Genomic DNA, 16,523 nt, shown 5'->3' on the forward strand with positions numbered 1-16,523 from the left:
ACTGAACTGCGAAATGGTCCAAGGCGCAAACTTGAGTGGCGTGACTGGATTTCATTGAGCAGCACTGTACATGATAACATGAGATATGACAACAATACTACTAATAGTCATCAAGAGCACATTACCAATATAACACGCGCATGCCTCTCCATAATAGAAAAGGCCAGCTTTTCTAAGTAATACAATCCGTAGTCTTGTCTGTATTGTTGTGGCACATCGTGAAAACACAGGAGCTCCAGTGCAATAGCATGAATCAACACACGCCATGTGCAGGCAACACTGTAGACCGCGCGAGCACTACAGAAGCAGCAGTCTCGGGGATTGAACCATAATTTCAATAATTTTCCGGGGGAGACCCTCCGGACCACCTCCAACGACGGTGCTACGCGCCTGAGCTGCATACAATTATCCATGTAAATTGGATTTTTGTCCACAGAGTATGACTGGGCATGGGGGGTCATGAGAGAGAGAGAGCTCATTCTAACGCAGATGCAGCACTAACTGCAATGCGAACACAGCAGGTGCAAAGTAAACATTCTACTACTACGAAGTGGACAAAGAACACAAGTTGCTTCTAGCTAAAAAAAAAAAAGGACACTGACAAACACAACACACTGCCACAATAGTGCACGTGCAATAACAACAAACAAGAGAAGACAGCTGTGATTCGAGTACTGGTAACAGAACTTGCAATTCAAAGACAACAGAGGGAAAAGGATGACAGTAGCTGCAGCTCAAATTCGGAATCACACAAGCGGGCAGTGGTGTGTTCACTCAGTTAAATAAAGACAGCAGCAGCACTCCACTTCAAGTAGGTTAAAAAAAATAATGTCGCAGCTGCCCGCTCAACTCGTAAAACAGTGATGATAAAAGGGTACGACAAAGACAAAGGTCCTGCATAGATGAAAGTGGCGAGTAATGGCAGGAGCACCCCATCAATGCCACCTGCTAAAAGCAACGGTCGAAAAATAACCAAAGCTGTGGAAGGCTGCCTGGAATGGCTTTGCTGTTAGCCCAGGAGATTCAACCATGGCCAGACCGGATGTGCATTGTGGCTAACACCACTCCCCGCCAGTTAAAACCCTGGTGCAGCGATAGCGAGTCAAGCCAGCTGGTGGTACTGGGTGCATACAAACAGCGCAATCCACGGTAGCCAGCCAAGGAAGCATCAACACTAAACCATGTCAAAGTGGTGCCTTATCGATGATAGCACATACTCACTCACCAGAAGATGTCCACCGTGGAACAAGTCGTCGAGTGTCAGTGATGGAAAACAGAGAGTAGAAAGGATGCAGAAGGGTAAGCGTGACTGGGACGACATACTGACACTCACAGTGCTGCCAACATAACCATGGCAACAAGCTGGCCACTTATCAGTGCTGCTGCATCCGCTTACACAGTTGAACGCAGCTGGAAGTTCTGGCAGAATGCACAGCTGAACGTGGCTATCTTGTTCTCTTCGACCTCTTGCGCGCGGGTGCCGGACTGTCGGCTGCCTCGTCCTCTGACACAGGACTCTGACGGCCTTTTCTCCGTCGCACAGGTGCCGGCGCAAAGTCTTTCTTCAGCAGCACAATCATCATCGTCATATTGTCAGAGCCAGTGCCATCTCCACTGATGTCCGGTGCCAAGCAGTCATCGCACACCTACAGCCACACAGAAGTGACAACGAGAACAACAACATCATTATACAGAACACCAATACAATAGGAGAAACTGACCGTAGTTCAGCACAGACTGGAGAGAGCAAACGCATTCAAAGTTTGCCACAGTCATGCATAAATATGCTCCATAACAAAAGGACTAGTGCAAAAATAGGCATTTACTCTACATCAGTATGCCGAAGCGAGAAATGCATTTAGCATATTCTTCATCAGGGCAATACCAAGGGTAAGCAGCATTAACCCTTTACAGACGGACCATGCATGTATCGAGCACGGATGATCGATAAATTCAACATTTTCAAACTATCGTAGCTCTGTCAATTCTCAGTCATTTGGAGAAAGCGAAAAATGTAGATCGATTAGAAAACTCCCAGCGGTCGCCTCGAACAATCGCCGGAGTGATAGGATAAGCTAAGCAGCTGATGAGTTACGACACTTGCAACTTTCGTCACGGCCAATTTGCGCAATGTGCGACTAAACAGGGATTTTCTCTGAACACGTGAACCGTTGGCAAAAATACACTCATTCAAATTCAAAACAAAAACTACCGCGAGAGGCTAATAAAATGAGCTTTCTACAAGCAAAAAGAGTGAAAATGGCGTATGGAAATCGATCAAGAGCGCCAGTCCCGAGGGGAATATGTTGCGGATTTCTGTTCGACTATGATTTACGCATGTTGTCGTATTTGGTTCTTGTCTTGTGGAGTCCAGTGTCTGATGTCATATATTATGGTCTAAGTGTACGCGCAAGGATGGGGTGATGTGTGACGTTTATGGTATGTGGTGCATGCAAGAGTACGCGTTGTCAGAGTGTGAGGATGTGCTTCCGTCTGTGCGAGAGTGACTGTCAAGTGAATGCTGTACATGTGCAGTGCTAGTTTGGTCTGGGAACTAGAGTCGTGTGTGATTCGTCCGTGGTCTGGTTGTCTTGGTCTTGTGTTCTGTACGTATTGGTTCCTGATTGGTCGTCCCGATTTGTCGTCGCAATATTACTGCTTGCTCTTTTGTTGTTTTCGTTGAGTCTTTCCCGGGAGTCTTTCCCGTCGTTCACAAAGTTTGTCTCTCTCCTCCTGCGCCCTCGTCATGCCTTGGTATAATATAAGTATTGCAGATATAATCAAGAGTTTGCGTTGTTGTGTGGCGGGGGCCAGGGGGAGAAGACTACAGTAAAACCTGTAACTAACGACCACCCCTTGGTGCCCGGAAAAGTGGTCTTTAGTGGCAGGTGGTCTTTAGTTAGAGGTTTGCACCGCGTGACCATATATGGATCCCATTAGGCCATCATTTTTTATATCTATGTTTCGCGTCAGTTCAACTTCCAGAATCATATGCGAGAGGTGGAACAAAATAAAAAGTTGCAAAATAATAAAAAGGCTCATCAGAGGTGTATAACTGTACATAGCATAATACTCAATAGCTCGTGCATGGTGTACATTCGAAAGAAAAATCGTACATCGAAGCACAAAATCTGCATCACTTTGGACAGAGGAGGCAACCGTTGGTGCCCTTGCTTCGCTGGATTATTGTACTCAGCCTTCAGCAGCGGTGCAAAGAGCTCCGGAATGACGTATCCTCTCAGCTTGAGGCGACCGATGCGGTCTGTTGTAAGCTCATAGAATACTGCTCGCAGATGCCGAACAAACGATTTACCAACGCTGGCATCGAGGCCATTTCTGAATCCCAGTTTCGCCGTATGCAACCAGTCAACACCGATGACTCGCACGATCATACACTATAAAACTGTGCATGATTGATTTATTATTTTTTTCCGAAAAAAATCAAAACGTATGCGTGCGGACGACGCGAAACATAGATATAAAAAATGATGGCCTTATATGATATGTACAGTCAACTTGGCTAATAACGACTGCGGATATAACGACAATTCGCGAATAACAACAGAATTTCCATGCCCAGAGCAAAGTCCCATCCCACTGTAATGCATATAATGAGACTTCGGGTATAACGACACTTCGCGAATAAGGACACCTTTTTGATGCCCCGCCGAGTGTCGTTATAAGCGAAGTTGACTGTATGTCAAAATGCAGATAATACAATCCCCCACCACTTGCGCACTGACATTCTTCTTTCAGATCATACAACACTTGGAGAGAAAGAAAATCAAGTTTTATTGCAGACATTAAATTCAGCTCCTACTTCTGAAGCCAGGAGTCAAGAGTTCCCTGTTGAAGCTTCTCTTTGCGCTGGGCTTCAAGTTTGTTCATGAAGGCACCAAGTTTCTCTACATCCATTGCCATGGTAGACAAGCCACGCTGCAACGTAAATTGTTGCAATGTTGAGATGCAGGACAGTGCTTCTTTGCCGGATACTTCTCTGACTTCTGTGGACTCAGTGTGACCTGGTGACTGAGCTGTGTGATTGCACTTCGACAGAGAGCCGCTCAGTCTTAGTTTCTCCTTCGAGTAGTAACATCGATCAAAGAGCGCTTTGGATGCGCTCTCCAAGACATTTCCTATCATGTTTGTTCTTGACAGCACTTGAAATTATGACAGGTGTAGTGCTGTCCACACTGATTCCACAGTCAAAATGAGACTGCGTTCATTTGTCCAGCTGTAGTATCGAAACAGTCCTTTCAGGACCATGGAAAATCATCAACATTTCGAGAAGGAGCTCCGAGCAATGTTTGATTTCCTACATCGCGGTCGCTAGTTACGGGTCAAAATTTGACATTGGGACAAGAAAAGGCGGTCGCTGGTCGCGTTCAGCAGGTAGTCGCTAGTCACAGTGCATTTTGAATGTGAGACCGTTCGTGCCTGACGAAGTGGTCTGTAGTACCAGGCCGGTCGCTAGCCACAGTGCCGGTCGTTAGTTACAGGTTTTACTTTACTTCAATACACCTTGGCTGGCTTGCAGCGCTGGTCCAGCGTACCCTATGGGACCGAATTTTGAGTTCATAGTGTTCCTCTCGTCAGGAGCTTTCCAGGATGCTCAAGATGACGACAATTGTCCACAGGAAACCAAAGTTACGTCCAATTTAAGTGTTTAAAAAATAGAAGATGCAATCCTCTGTATACATTGAGTTCCGTGGGTAACACGAACCACCGACTCATGAAATTTTGTCTGTACCAATGTGCCATTACTACTATGCAAATGAACTCAACTTGACCGAAATATCAGTTATATAATGCTTTGGCGACATACCTCTTCACAGATCTTCGACAGGCAGGTATCGGCACCCCTCTTCAGCAGGCGCTTGCGGACAAACTTAACGCACTCTTCGTTGCTCATGCAGTTCCTGTGCAGACAAGTCCAGCACATGTGAGAATAAACGCAAACACACACTGAGTATTAAAAACATGAATCAGAATGGAAATGTCCATCACACCACCACAAGCAAAGGACCATTCCAAATTTCCAACCACAACCTGGGGAAAGTGCACCAAAGGTTTCCTAAGCTATTCAGCAACGGGAGCTCTTGGCCTCTACAGCAACATGCAAGCAACGGCATTCGCAAGACACTTACCAGATGCCATCGCAAGCCAAGATCATGAACTCATCAGCCCTACACAAACCAGAAGACAAAACACACATTGCAAGAAGATGGAGTGACAAGGAGAGTGACAAGACAAACACACATTGCAAGAAGATGGAGTGACAAGGACAGTGACAAGACGCAATACATGAAAGAAAGAAGAAGAGCTCCAAAAGTTGTTCCGGGAGAAATTGCAATGGTGGTGCCACTGTTACAATAGAGACATGCCCGCAGCACCAAGCACCATCGGTCCAGGTGTAAACCAGAAACACATACGGACCAGCGGACCAGGAAAGAACACCACAAACGGACACAGATCTCCTAAGAGCGGGACAAGTACTCACGCTCCAATAGTCTCAATTCTGATGTCAGGCTTGGCAATGATCATTTGTTCGTCTGCGGGGAGATCTTCATTCAACTTGTAGCCATGATCACCTGACATAGCCGGACCATGCAAGCACAAACAAAAGAACGTCGATGAGCCAACAGTATAGCAACTCCTCCCAGCGACGCACTACTCAACAGCAACACGACATCAATCAGCAGCATTGCACAATGCAAAGAACAGACGTTACAGCACAAGGGCGCAAAACCTGGGTGTGCTTCAATACAGCAGCAGCACACTGTGTACAGGAAGCAGTGCAGTGCACACAGGCCATAGGCATTCACCACTCACCAATAGCTCTAGACATGTTGAGCCCGTTGTTGACCCGGCCTACATCGCTGACAACGCCACCAGCACGCTCAATACGTTCCCTCTCCTCCGGCAGCTCTGGCTGATGGTCCTCGGACATGGCAACAGCCTCACCACCTCGACAAAGAACACACCGAGAGTCACCAGTATTCGCCACGACAAGTTGGCCTCCTGTTAGCAATGCAGCCACTGCAGTTGAACCACTGCTCTTGCCAACGCCTTGAGGAAAGTCCTCGTCGAAGTCAGACACTGTGCGTCCATCTTCTTCATCGTCCTCGTCCTCCTCATCTTCACTATCAAGACTTTCATCATCACCCTCCTCGTCATCATCAGCAGAGCCCTCGTAATCCTCTTCACTTTCATCATCATCATCACCATCACTTTCCTTATCATGAACACCATTCTGAGGTGCGTCATCAGCTTGCGACTTCTCTTCTTTCTTGCTAGTCTTTGTCTTACTGCTACTGCCTTCACCGGTGGTGGCCTCCTTGGACTCACTCTCCGGAGACACATTCACAGGACCGGTGGCAGCTGCCTTGCTTGGCTTGGCTGCCTTTCTGCGGCGACCAGTGGTCTGTTCAACGTTGGCTTCCTCCTCCTGCACAGGTGCTGGCTTGCTCTCCTCATCATTCTCAGCTTTAGTTTTCTTCTCCTCTTCCTCCTCCTCCTCCTTATCATCATCACCAAAGTCAATTTCATAGCCCACTTTCTGCGCCATGGCTCTAAGGTGCTTCCTCGCTTGCACGTGTTTCGCTTCCTTGCCATTGCTGGCGTCGCCGTTTCCTTCACTGTCGTCAGCATCAGGGTGCACGTCTGCTCCATACTTGGCCATGAGGTCTGCTAGCGACATTTGCGCTTCGCTCACCAGCTCCCTCGCCTCTACTTGCTCATCATCACTGTTGTCGCAAGAGCCACGCTCCGGCTTACGGTCGCTCAGCTGCAGCAAACACCCACAGATACAGACCGGAATTAGAATGTAACAGGTTACACAGAGCTATTGCTGTACACTTTACTTTGTGATGCGACTCCACAAACACAGATGCCTGATGGTCAGTAGAACTCACTCACACACATGTCTGGGGAGCAAGACTTGTTTCCCTTAACCCTTTGAGGTGCCACTGAACGCGTGAAAATGCGCAATTGCAGTTCACTCCACCATTTCCATCATAACTTACGTTCTGTTTGCTTGATTTTGACAGTCTAGGGCTCTTTGAAACGCTCTTTCCGCTGCCAAGAGAATGACGCCACGCTCAACTCCGTGGGTGCCACAAAGCCTGCTCCAGAGCGCAGGGAATCGCCATAGGTCGGGCCTCGTGTTGAAAGAAATACTTCTAAATTTCATCCCAATGCCATTTCGCTGTCGTTTCTTGCACAGCTCTGGATTTTTTTGCATCTCAATCAGTAGTTTCGACGTCATTACACCCGCACGTCATCAGCTGGCTGCACACCACGTGATCCACGGGAAATCCCCGAAGCACGAGGCAAAAAAATGATTTTGAGACGTTTGAACAATTTAGTGCCGCGATCAAACTTTCGAGCGTCATATCTTTATCATCGTTTCTCCTATCGCAAAAGCGATTACACCATTGGAAAGCTTGGAGCTTCCTCTTTGATCTACATATTTCGATATTTGCAACAGGACAAAAATCGATGGAGTTACGACAGTTTTACGGTACGTACACAATATCAGTCGTTAATGACTGATGCACCGCTAAGGGTTAACAGACTTTCTTGTTGCTGGAGATTTGTCCAGTATAAGACATGTATTCCGGTCACAGAACACTCATACCGGTTGTACTGTACAGCGTGCAGTACATTCACGAAGCTCGTGGCTTGGATGACCAGGTCAGCAAACTGCTAGATAGCCACTGGAAATTAGTGATGTAACGAATAATCGATTATTCGAATTTCCTCGATCTCTTGGACCTCAACGAATAATCAATCGGATAAAAATTATAAAATCCAGGTCGAAAATTCGATTATTCGCGGGCGGGCGAAGTCCGTGCGCTGCATACTGCGCGTGCGGCTCTAGATCTCTCGACTTGAATGCATAAACGGTGTACTGTGTTGCAGACAACGACTACACTACGTGTGGTAGACCATGGTAGACTCTACTCTGACTGGAGTCTGAGCGCTTGTGTTGTGTGTTTGCTACATGTACACTTTCTGTGGAATAGTAGAATAATTGTTCGTTCGCTTGAGTGGTATTCGCTAGATTATTTGTTCGTAAAATTCATGGTTCGTTACATGACTACTAGAAATGGACGAGGACGAAGCTGAAGACTGGCTGCTACAAAACAAAGCTGACCCAGAAGAATTCCCAGTCTTATCATAAAATAAGCTACTGGCGTGGACACGGAAATCCAGTCGAATGACCGGGGCCGGCGCCCTCAGCGCGTACAGAACGTAACGGCTTTGCACGCAGTGTCATGTTGATCCGATGCGACCAGCGCGCTGCAGCGCATATGTACCGCTTACCCACGGCTGCATGGCCAGCGCACTGGGGCCGCTAGACGTGCGACCGGATTTCCATGTCCAGAACAGTAGCATTAATAGCAGCACCAGTAGATGTAAGGACATTGCCCATGAGAACCTACTTTCTCCAATTCTTCAATAGCCTCGTCAGTGAGGAGTTTGGCATCAATGTTCATGAATGTCTCGGTCAAAGCCTTGCCCAGCTTCTTTGCATTGATCTTCTTGTCTTTCACAGCTGCTGCGTAGAGCTTGTTCTTCTGGAGAAACTGACCAAGATGTAGAGCCAGGTACTGTGCAACCTCGGGGCCTAGAAATTAGTACATACCAACAACCATACATGACATGTAACAAACACGCATGCCCACACATACACATATGCAAGGGCAAGTGCCCACGCAGACAAACAAGTAAACCCGCTGGTCAGCCTCAGTCCAAGTGCTGTACAATATACACTAGGATACATGTACTGGTGCGGTGTACCAGATCTGAAATGCTAAGTAGCAGCACAGTAGGCCAGACCTACTCAACACAGCAAGTGTCCCAAGTGTGTTGTTGGTAGGTACAGCACAAGCCCTGTCTTGCTTTCATACACCATTAATGATGATGAGGCACAATTGGGTGGTCAGGCAACAAAATTGGGAAACCCGTACTTTACAGAGCTGCATGCACATGTTCCAAAATGTGTGCCACGATAGAAATGAAGAGTGTCGAAACTCTGGCATGTTCTACCACCAAGAATGAGCAGTTGGGAGTTGCACTTCGGTCCAGATACATGTACATGCACCTGGGTTTCTCTTTGGTTTTTCGTTTCAAATTATTTATTGAAAGCACAACCCATCCCAGTCAAACCGATGGCGCAGAAGATTGAAATCAACATTTTCGCTGGATTTCGATCCACCTGCAGAAAGGGTGGGTGAATGCAAGACAATACAAAATACTTAATCATGAAAGCAAGAGGTAAATCCGGTCGGCTCTCAAGTCATCATGCAGCAGGATATCCGCCTATAGCACTGGTTTCCATTATTTTCTCGCTGCTGTTCCCAGACACAATGCAAAATCTGTTTCCACGCCCTAGTGATCATGGGCCATAGCGAGATCTTCATTGGAAGGGTTCACAGGTTCATTAGTGACCGTTTTAGTCGTCGGGGTCAGCAGTGTGGGAAAGGCTGACGGGGATGGGCTCATGCTATATTTGGCGAACATGTCATGCAATGGGAACTAGTGTTCCTTACAGGGCAGGGAGGGAGGGACTCACAGAAAAATAGTAAAGTCAAAATATTGTATGAAATGACAGCATACCACAAATATTGTATGAAATGACAGCATACCACATGGTGGTAGAGGACACACTGTAAAGAACATTGCTTTATGTTAAAACCAGAAACAGGTTGCCAGGGCCTTGTGACCATACGAACAATATGACCACTGTTCCTTACAATGTGTCCTCCACCTCGTGAGAAGCTGTCATTTCATACCCAAGCACTATAAGTCAAACAAATATTCGGCGCATATTTATTTTCGGCTAATATTATTTCGGGCTGGTCATGTTCGGCCGAAAAATAATTTGTTTTGCAATGTTCAGTGTGACAGTGTATACATGCGGCAGCAGTACAGGCCGAAAATTTGATGTGGTCGAAATCGGTTTTAGTCCTGGGAGTCCGAAATTTTAATGGGCCGAAAATTTGTCGATTTACAGTACAGTTAAACCTGTAATGGCGACCACTCGGATATGGCGACCACTCGACCATGGCGACCACATTTCCTTGTCACGGACGCATTCACATTCAAAACAGCTCGGATAAGGCGACCACTCGCTCAACGCGACCGACGACCACCCACCTGTGCACCCGCGACAGCGTTGCACAGTGCTAGTACATGTAAATGTATGCATTGTATGGTGCACCATGCATGGTAGATCTACACATCAGTGCAGGAAGTGTAGATGTGCATGGTGCATGCACGACACTTGACAGGTCTGAGGACCCCAGGCACATGAGTCGTGCTAGAGTAGCGTAGGTGTGCGCACTGTGATACACTGATCAAAATGATGTATCACATGTGGATATGGTCACGTGACCCACTGAACCTGGATAAGAAGACCACCTGGCCACGGCGACCACTTTTTCTCGTCCCTTGAGGGGTCGCCTTAGACAGGTTTCACTGTACTCACAAGCAAGGCTTCCATAAATCAAAGCCGTGTGATATGCAGCAAATCATGGAAGACCTCGACTTGCACGTGCCACAATTAGTACAAACGTGCTAATGCGAGCATGTACCACTCTACGGGCGTGTGTGATGTCCCGCGGCGACACGATCAAACAGGTACTCGCAAGTGCTCGATGTGAGGGCAGCGGAAATGATTGAGACTTGAGAGCACCCCTCTAACCGGACTCACTTGCGAGATCCTCATTTTCCAACGGGTATAAAACTAAAAGGCATAGGGATGGCCTGTCACAGTACAGGCTGGCTGGAGCATCTCTCCCCATTTCTCTAGTTCCTCAGCACTCTGGTACTCTCCTCCAGTGTATGTATTTGTCCGCAATTCAGTTGATAATTTTGACAACAGTGCCCATGAACTTCCTGCTCAGTACTCAACATTTCATGCTGTGCTAACGCAAATTCAGTAGATGTTACCTTTGCATAATACTTGGCAAATAAAGAAATGGCTCACCCCTGCTAAACATGTTCATTGAAAAGTTATTATTTTGGAAAGTCTTGGAGGGATAAGAGCGTGGACTATCTCTTCCCTGAGCACACTAGAAGTTGACCCTACCCAGGCAGTGCAGAGAGTGTAAGCAGTAACTATCCTCGCCACTTTCCATGACTCTTCTTGTGCACAGATGTTCTGACCTTCCGAAACTGAGTGGGAATTATAATTATTATTTTGGTGTTTGCACTATATCAGCACGAAGGAAATATAGTGGACAGTTCGCGCCCGTCTGGGAAATAAGTTTTGAGAGTGGCGTGATACATTGAATTCATGGACGTACCAGCGTGACCATCAAACACTCCAAATAATTTGCGGCCATTGTCGAAGTCCAGATTACACAGATGAGCGTCCTGACAATGGGAAGAAACACCATTTACCGAGCCTTAGATGATAGCCGTCCTGAGATATCAGTTCAAATACCATATTTCCGTCCTACCTCCATTCCAGACCGCCATCCCTGCATGGAAGTTACTCCATAGCAGATACCAGAAGTCTCGTCTTTGTCATCAAAAGACTCCTTGTCAGTGTTCGGCTGGCTAAGGAATTGACCCATTTTGCATCAAATTTGGGGACTGCGGTGGCTAGTCCAAAAGCATCAACAGGTCAGCACCACTTCTCTTCGACAACCGTTTCTGTGAAGTAACTGAGTCTGCAGTTTGTAGAACTATTACTTGAAGTCGACGCTTGGGCCACAGCTCAAACAAACCTCAACCACGCGCCTGGCCTACCTTTCACGTTCACCACCACACTCTGTACTCCGCAGATCAACAGAAACTCGGGGATCGGGAATGTACCGGTGATCGATCTCGAGCTGGCGGGGATAGCTAGCTAGCTGGATATGAATGGGTGCGTCCGATAATTCAATTTTGGCGCGAATTTTGCAATCCCATGAGCTGAGGCGCATATGCGCATATCACGTGCAAAAGCCTGGTCACGTGGTCACAACGTCACCCTTTGGTGACCCTGCCCCGGCCTGGTCAAAACGTCACACTGGCACTTCACTGACAGTCTGTGCATTTAGGGACCATCGCAAAAGTTCGCAGAAGCCCCCGAAACGAAGACCGTGAGTTTCGGGCCTGACCCCCCTCCCTCCCCCCTCAAACGAAACGACAGTCACAATATGGGCTTCATTTTTTCACTTGGATGCTCACACATAATAATTATTATAATATACTACACAAGCATTGTTGTATCAGTGTGTAACAATGTACAGCACTTTATAAATGCAACGATGATATCACCTTGCAGTGGATGGCCCACGCCTGGTAAAAAAAACAAAAACAAAAAAAAACAATGAGAAGTTGCGTACAAATCGTGTACAGACTAAACAGACTATGGATAATAACAAGAGTAGATACAGTCCATACGCCAAGGGCCAAAAATGAGCCGAATCTTTATGCAAAATGAAGATGACGACGCCGCTTTTTTCGACTTTTTCTGTGACCAATTTTGAGCAGAATCACCATTTTGATCGTCGTCGATTTGGCATGGAAGACTTTCATGAATGCTATTATAACTTGGCCTGCTGAGGGCTAGGATAGTCCTTAAACAAAATCTGGAAGCCGTTCCGCCAGAGATTTTCCGTCATGTTGCAGCAGAGCCACTTTTCTCAATTTTGCGTCGTCCAGAATTTATGATTTTCGGATGCCAAAATACTTGATGGCGTGAGAACCAAAAAAGAACTACCGGACACCACCCAGACCTCAGGTATGTATAGTCCATTGTCCTAGGCTGCTCATAAAGCAAAAATTGTCTTGATAGTAACTTGCCCAAAAATTTGGCGAATTTTTCCTAATACCCTTGTTGCCAATGCACGAGAATCACGAAAACTGGTATGGCTGATAGATTTCTGATTTTCTTCTCGTAAACTTGAGAACAATTATCTACGATGTTACAAATATTAATAGGTGTTTTGAATGTGAACAGATACACTTCAAAAGGCTGATAGCGTTCTCAGATCAGCTGCAAACGAGGGTCAAAATTGTAGTTCAGAGCGATGTCCATTGAGGCACTTCACCCGATTTCGCAGTTCATACATGGTAGTCATAGGAATTTGGGTAGAATTAAATAAGTATGTATGCACTCTTAATTACTCCATAGACAAAAACATGTTCTGGAGTCTCATGGTGTTTGGCAGGCGCAATTATTACTTTCATCGTTTCTCGGTGAATTAACTCGCTCCACCATTCCACACTGCACTCTTAGCCGACCCACGCCGCTTGCACATCACCAACACAACGGGGACATTCCTGTTGAGATATTCCTGCCCCGTAAGCCAAGAAAAAAAAGACAGCATTACAGTGAACAGACGCTGACAAGAGGACCATATCGTAATGGCCCATGCGCTTATACACACGCTTTTGCCGTATTTGTAACTTTTGCAGGTCGATTGGTCTGACATAGAGGCGCGCGCATGTGCTTGTAGTTGTGTTACCAGTATGGAATGCGGAAGCTGCGCATTAAACCCTGTAAAAATGGCATATGGTGGTATCAGCGTGTCGTGGCCCGTGGGATTGGGTTCACCTATGAATTACAAGTAGGGCTGAACGATTATACCGATTACTCGGTCATTGATCAATAATTCCTCACAATCAACTTCATAATCGTTACGTTATAGATTACTCGTTAGGGATGTTGAGTTCAAAACGTACTGGAAACCCCGTTTTGTGAAGTTTGAATTAGTTTCCACCGAGAGTATACAGTTGCCTGGGGTATGGCTTATGTTCTGAGGTTCAATTGCATTCAGAATACATTGTAGTGGTTTACTTGTATACTAGTCACGATGCTTATGACTTCAGGCGCGTGCTCGGCGATGGGCACGGGGGGCACGTGCACCCCCCAAAATTTTTTAATCTGATCCAAGGCCGCAATTGTAATGCATGCAAATATGCTCTAAAATTCAAGAAAGGTTGCAAACAAATTGCAGAAAATTGCCGGGGGGGCTCCCCTCGGCTGCCGTGCACCCCCCTAGTTGGGGGGCCGAGCACGCCCCTGGACTTGGTGTGGCTTTTCATTTTGTTTTTGTCCATGCAGGAGTCAGGATTATGCCGTCTACTGAACATTGTCGCATGCGTTCCTATAGAGCAAGCTGGCTGCTCTCCATCTTGATTATGGACCTCAAGTGTGGACCTGTGATAACTCGCTCGGACAGCGTTCCGGTTAGTCTCGCCCATGGCTGTGTCGTCTCTAACCCTCGGAACGTTTTGTGACAAGTATAGTCACGGCTGGCATAACGCAACTTCACCCAGTCCTAACCCAACACACACATAACCAACTGATCTCGTCAGAGCAGAGAATATGTTCCTGTTTGGAAGAAGAGCACCGAAAGAACCTCTCGCTAAAAGCAGCAGCATGCTATGATATAACACATCGTAGAAAACAGCAAGCAGCGGCAGTAGCGATAGTACTTGCTAAACATGCAGCTGAACTGCAACTTACTTTGTCCGCTGCGCGGAACGGCGATCGGACACGCACACGCACACACGCACAGGTCTGCGTGATCTAGAAGCGGCTGTCATCATAAGATACGCAAAGTGTGAAAGGGTATTGGAACGGGGCAAGCCTAGACCCGGCGTCTGGACCGCAACATGTACTTGATTAAAAGCATAGCCAGTCAATGGTCAAGCAGGTGCAATCACGCACATCCACACCTAGCGTACTACTACTATAAAGCGAATTCATAACTACAGGTACATTGCACTTTCTACTGCAAATGCACAGTCGTGCGCTTCATCTATTGACAGCAGCAAAACCTATCATTTTACAGTCTCACTGGGTAGGTGACCTCGCCGGCACACACCGTATTATATTGTACAATAACTGTTCCAACTACGGTCCGGAAAACACAGTGTGTCCACGTTCTACGCACAGTAGCTATCAGCAGTAGTTAAAAGTTACAAGCCCTCACTCTCGGGCTATGACATCTCCCCGCGCCTTCGAAAAGACTGCCACGTCCTCGTGGCGACAACATTCGGCTTACCGTCGTCTTCTCAACTGGGTTTGCATTCCAAAGTACTGCGGTGGCCGGACGGTCCTCCCAGCTCGAGTCTGAACCGCAATCTGGGCTGGTTGTGGTGGTGGCTGGTTGACTGGTAGCGGGATCTGCACAACTGGTTGGCCGCCAACACCGTCCACGCCGCCATACGTCTCATGCTGAGCATCCTCATCAGAATCCCAATACAACAAGTCTGTAGGGTCCGGCACATACACATCAGCCGGGGGCGTTTCGACAGACTCAGCATCTTCAGGTTCCTCCACCTCACTCACAGCGTGAAGATGGTTAGGCCTTACTCTACATCGTTTTAGCCTGTTCAAGTGCACAATCTGCACCTTGACATTGGCCGCTCGTGTATCTCTCACCCGATACACTACGTCTGACAGCTTCGTTACTATTTCAAACGGCCCTTGCCAGAGCTTGGAGAACTTCGGAGTAGTCCCCACCGGAACTGCTGGTACCAACAACCATACCAGATCTCCTTCTGCGAATGAAACGGGTACTGCTCCCGAATCATGCAAGTGAGCTTGATGCTTGTGCACGGTTTCCAACTTCTTCCGCACAACTGCATGCACATGCGCTAGCCTTTGTCTCAAATCTCTGACGTAGCTAGGCTCGCATAAGCTGACCATCTCATCAGGTGGTAAGCCATAAGCGACATCCTGTGGCAGACACATCTGTCTACCGAACAGTAGATACGCAGGCGTGTAACCCGTACTCGCCTGAGGCGTGGCTCTGTAAGCCATCAAAACCGCCGGCAAATGCACATCCCAATCTCGCTGATGCACATCGACATAGTGAGAAATCATCTTCTCCAATGTCTGATTAAAACGCTCTACCAACCCATTTCCAGCAGGGTGATAAGCCGTCGTCCTGGTCTTTTTAATACCAAGCATTGAACAGACATCTCTGAACAATCTGGAGTCAAAGTTTTTGCCCTGGTCAGTGTGCACACTCTCCGGTGCTCCAAACCTTGCAACAAACTCACTCACAAACTTTGAAGCTATCGTGGATGCATCCATCCTTTTCAGCGGATACGCTTCAACCCATTTGGTAAAATAGTCAACAATTACCAAAATGTGCTTGTTGCCAGCATCTGTCTCTGGCAATCCGGGAATCAAATCCATTCCAACTCTCTCGAATGGATATCCCGACCAAGTGACCTCTAGTGGTGCGCCACTGCCACGCCCCACAGGCCTCGATCGTCGACTGCACGACGCACAACTACCAATCCAGTCTTCCACATCTCTCTTCATGCCATACCAGAAGAGCTTGGACTGAATCTGGTGATACGTTCTAGTCACCCCTAAGTGACCTAGATGATCATGGTACTCACTCAGCACCTGACCGCGCAACGCAACTGGCACCAAAATTTGAAACTTTGTGCCCTCTCCTGCGTTCTCACTGTGCAAAACGCGACATATCACGTCCTCTCGCACCACAAGACATTGTCGTCCTCGGAAATAATGCCTCAGAGCCGGACTCACACCAGTC

At 47.2% G+C, this 16,523-nt stretch overlaps 1 protein-coding gene across 1 annotated transcript; it reads right to left on the reverse strand.

Annotated features, from left to right (window-relative positions):
- Window positions 1-314: 314 nt before the first annotated feature.
- LOC135805019 (protein phosphatase ppm-1.G-like) lies at window positions 315-11,804 on the reverse strand. Its single transcript, XM_065319007.1, has 8 exons — window positions 11,472-11,804; window positions 11,316-11,385; window positions 8,448-8,632; window positions 5,833-6,787; window positions 5,501-5,591; window positions 5,148-5,186; window positions 4,826-4,919; window positions 315-1,646 (listed from the first exon to the last, which is right to left on the reverse strand). The coding sequence occupies exons 1-8, from the start codon at window positions 11,586-11,588 to the stop codon at window positions 1,446-1,448; spliced, it is 1,752 nt and encodes a 583-aa protein (XP_065175079.1). The 5' UTR covers window positions 11,589-11,804; the 3' UTR covers window positions 315-1,445.
- Window positions 11,805-16,523: the final 4,719 nt, after the last annotated feature.

The sequence above is a fragment of the Sycon ciliatum genome, chromosome 1, assembly GCF_964019385.1.
Source record: "Sycon ciliatum chromosome 1, ocSycCili1.1, whole genome shotgun sequence".
Classification (NCBI taxonomy): Eukaryota; Metazoa; Porifera; class Calcarea; order Leucosolenida; family Sycettidae; genus Sycon; species Sycon ciliatum.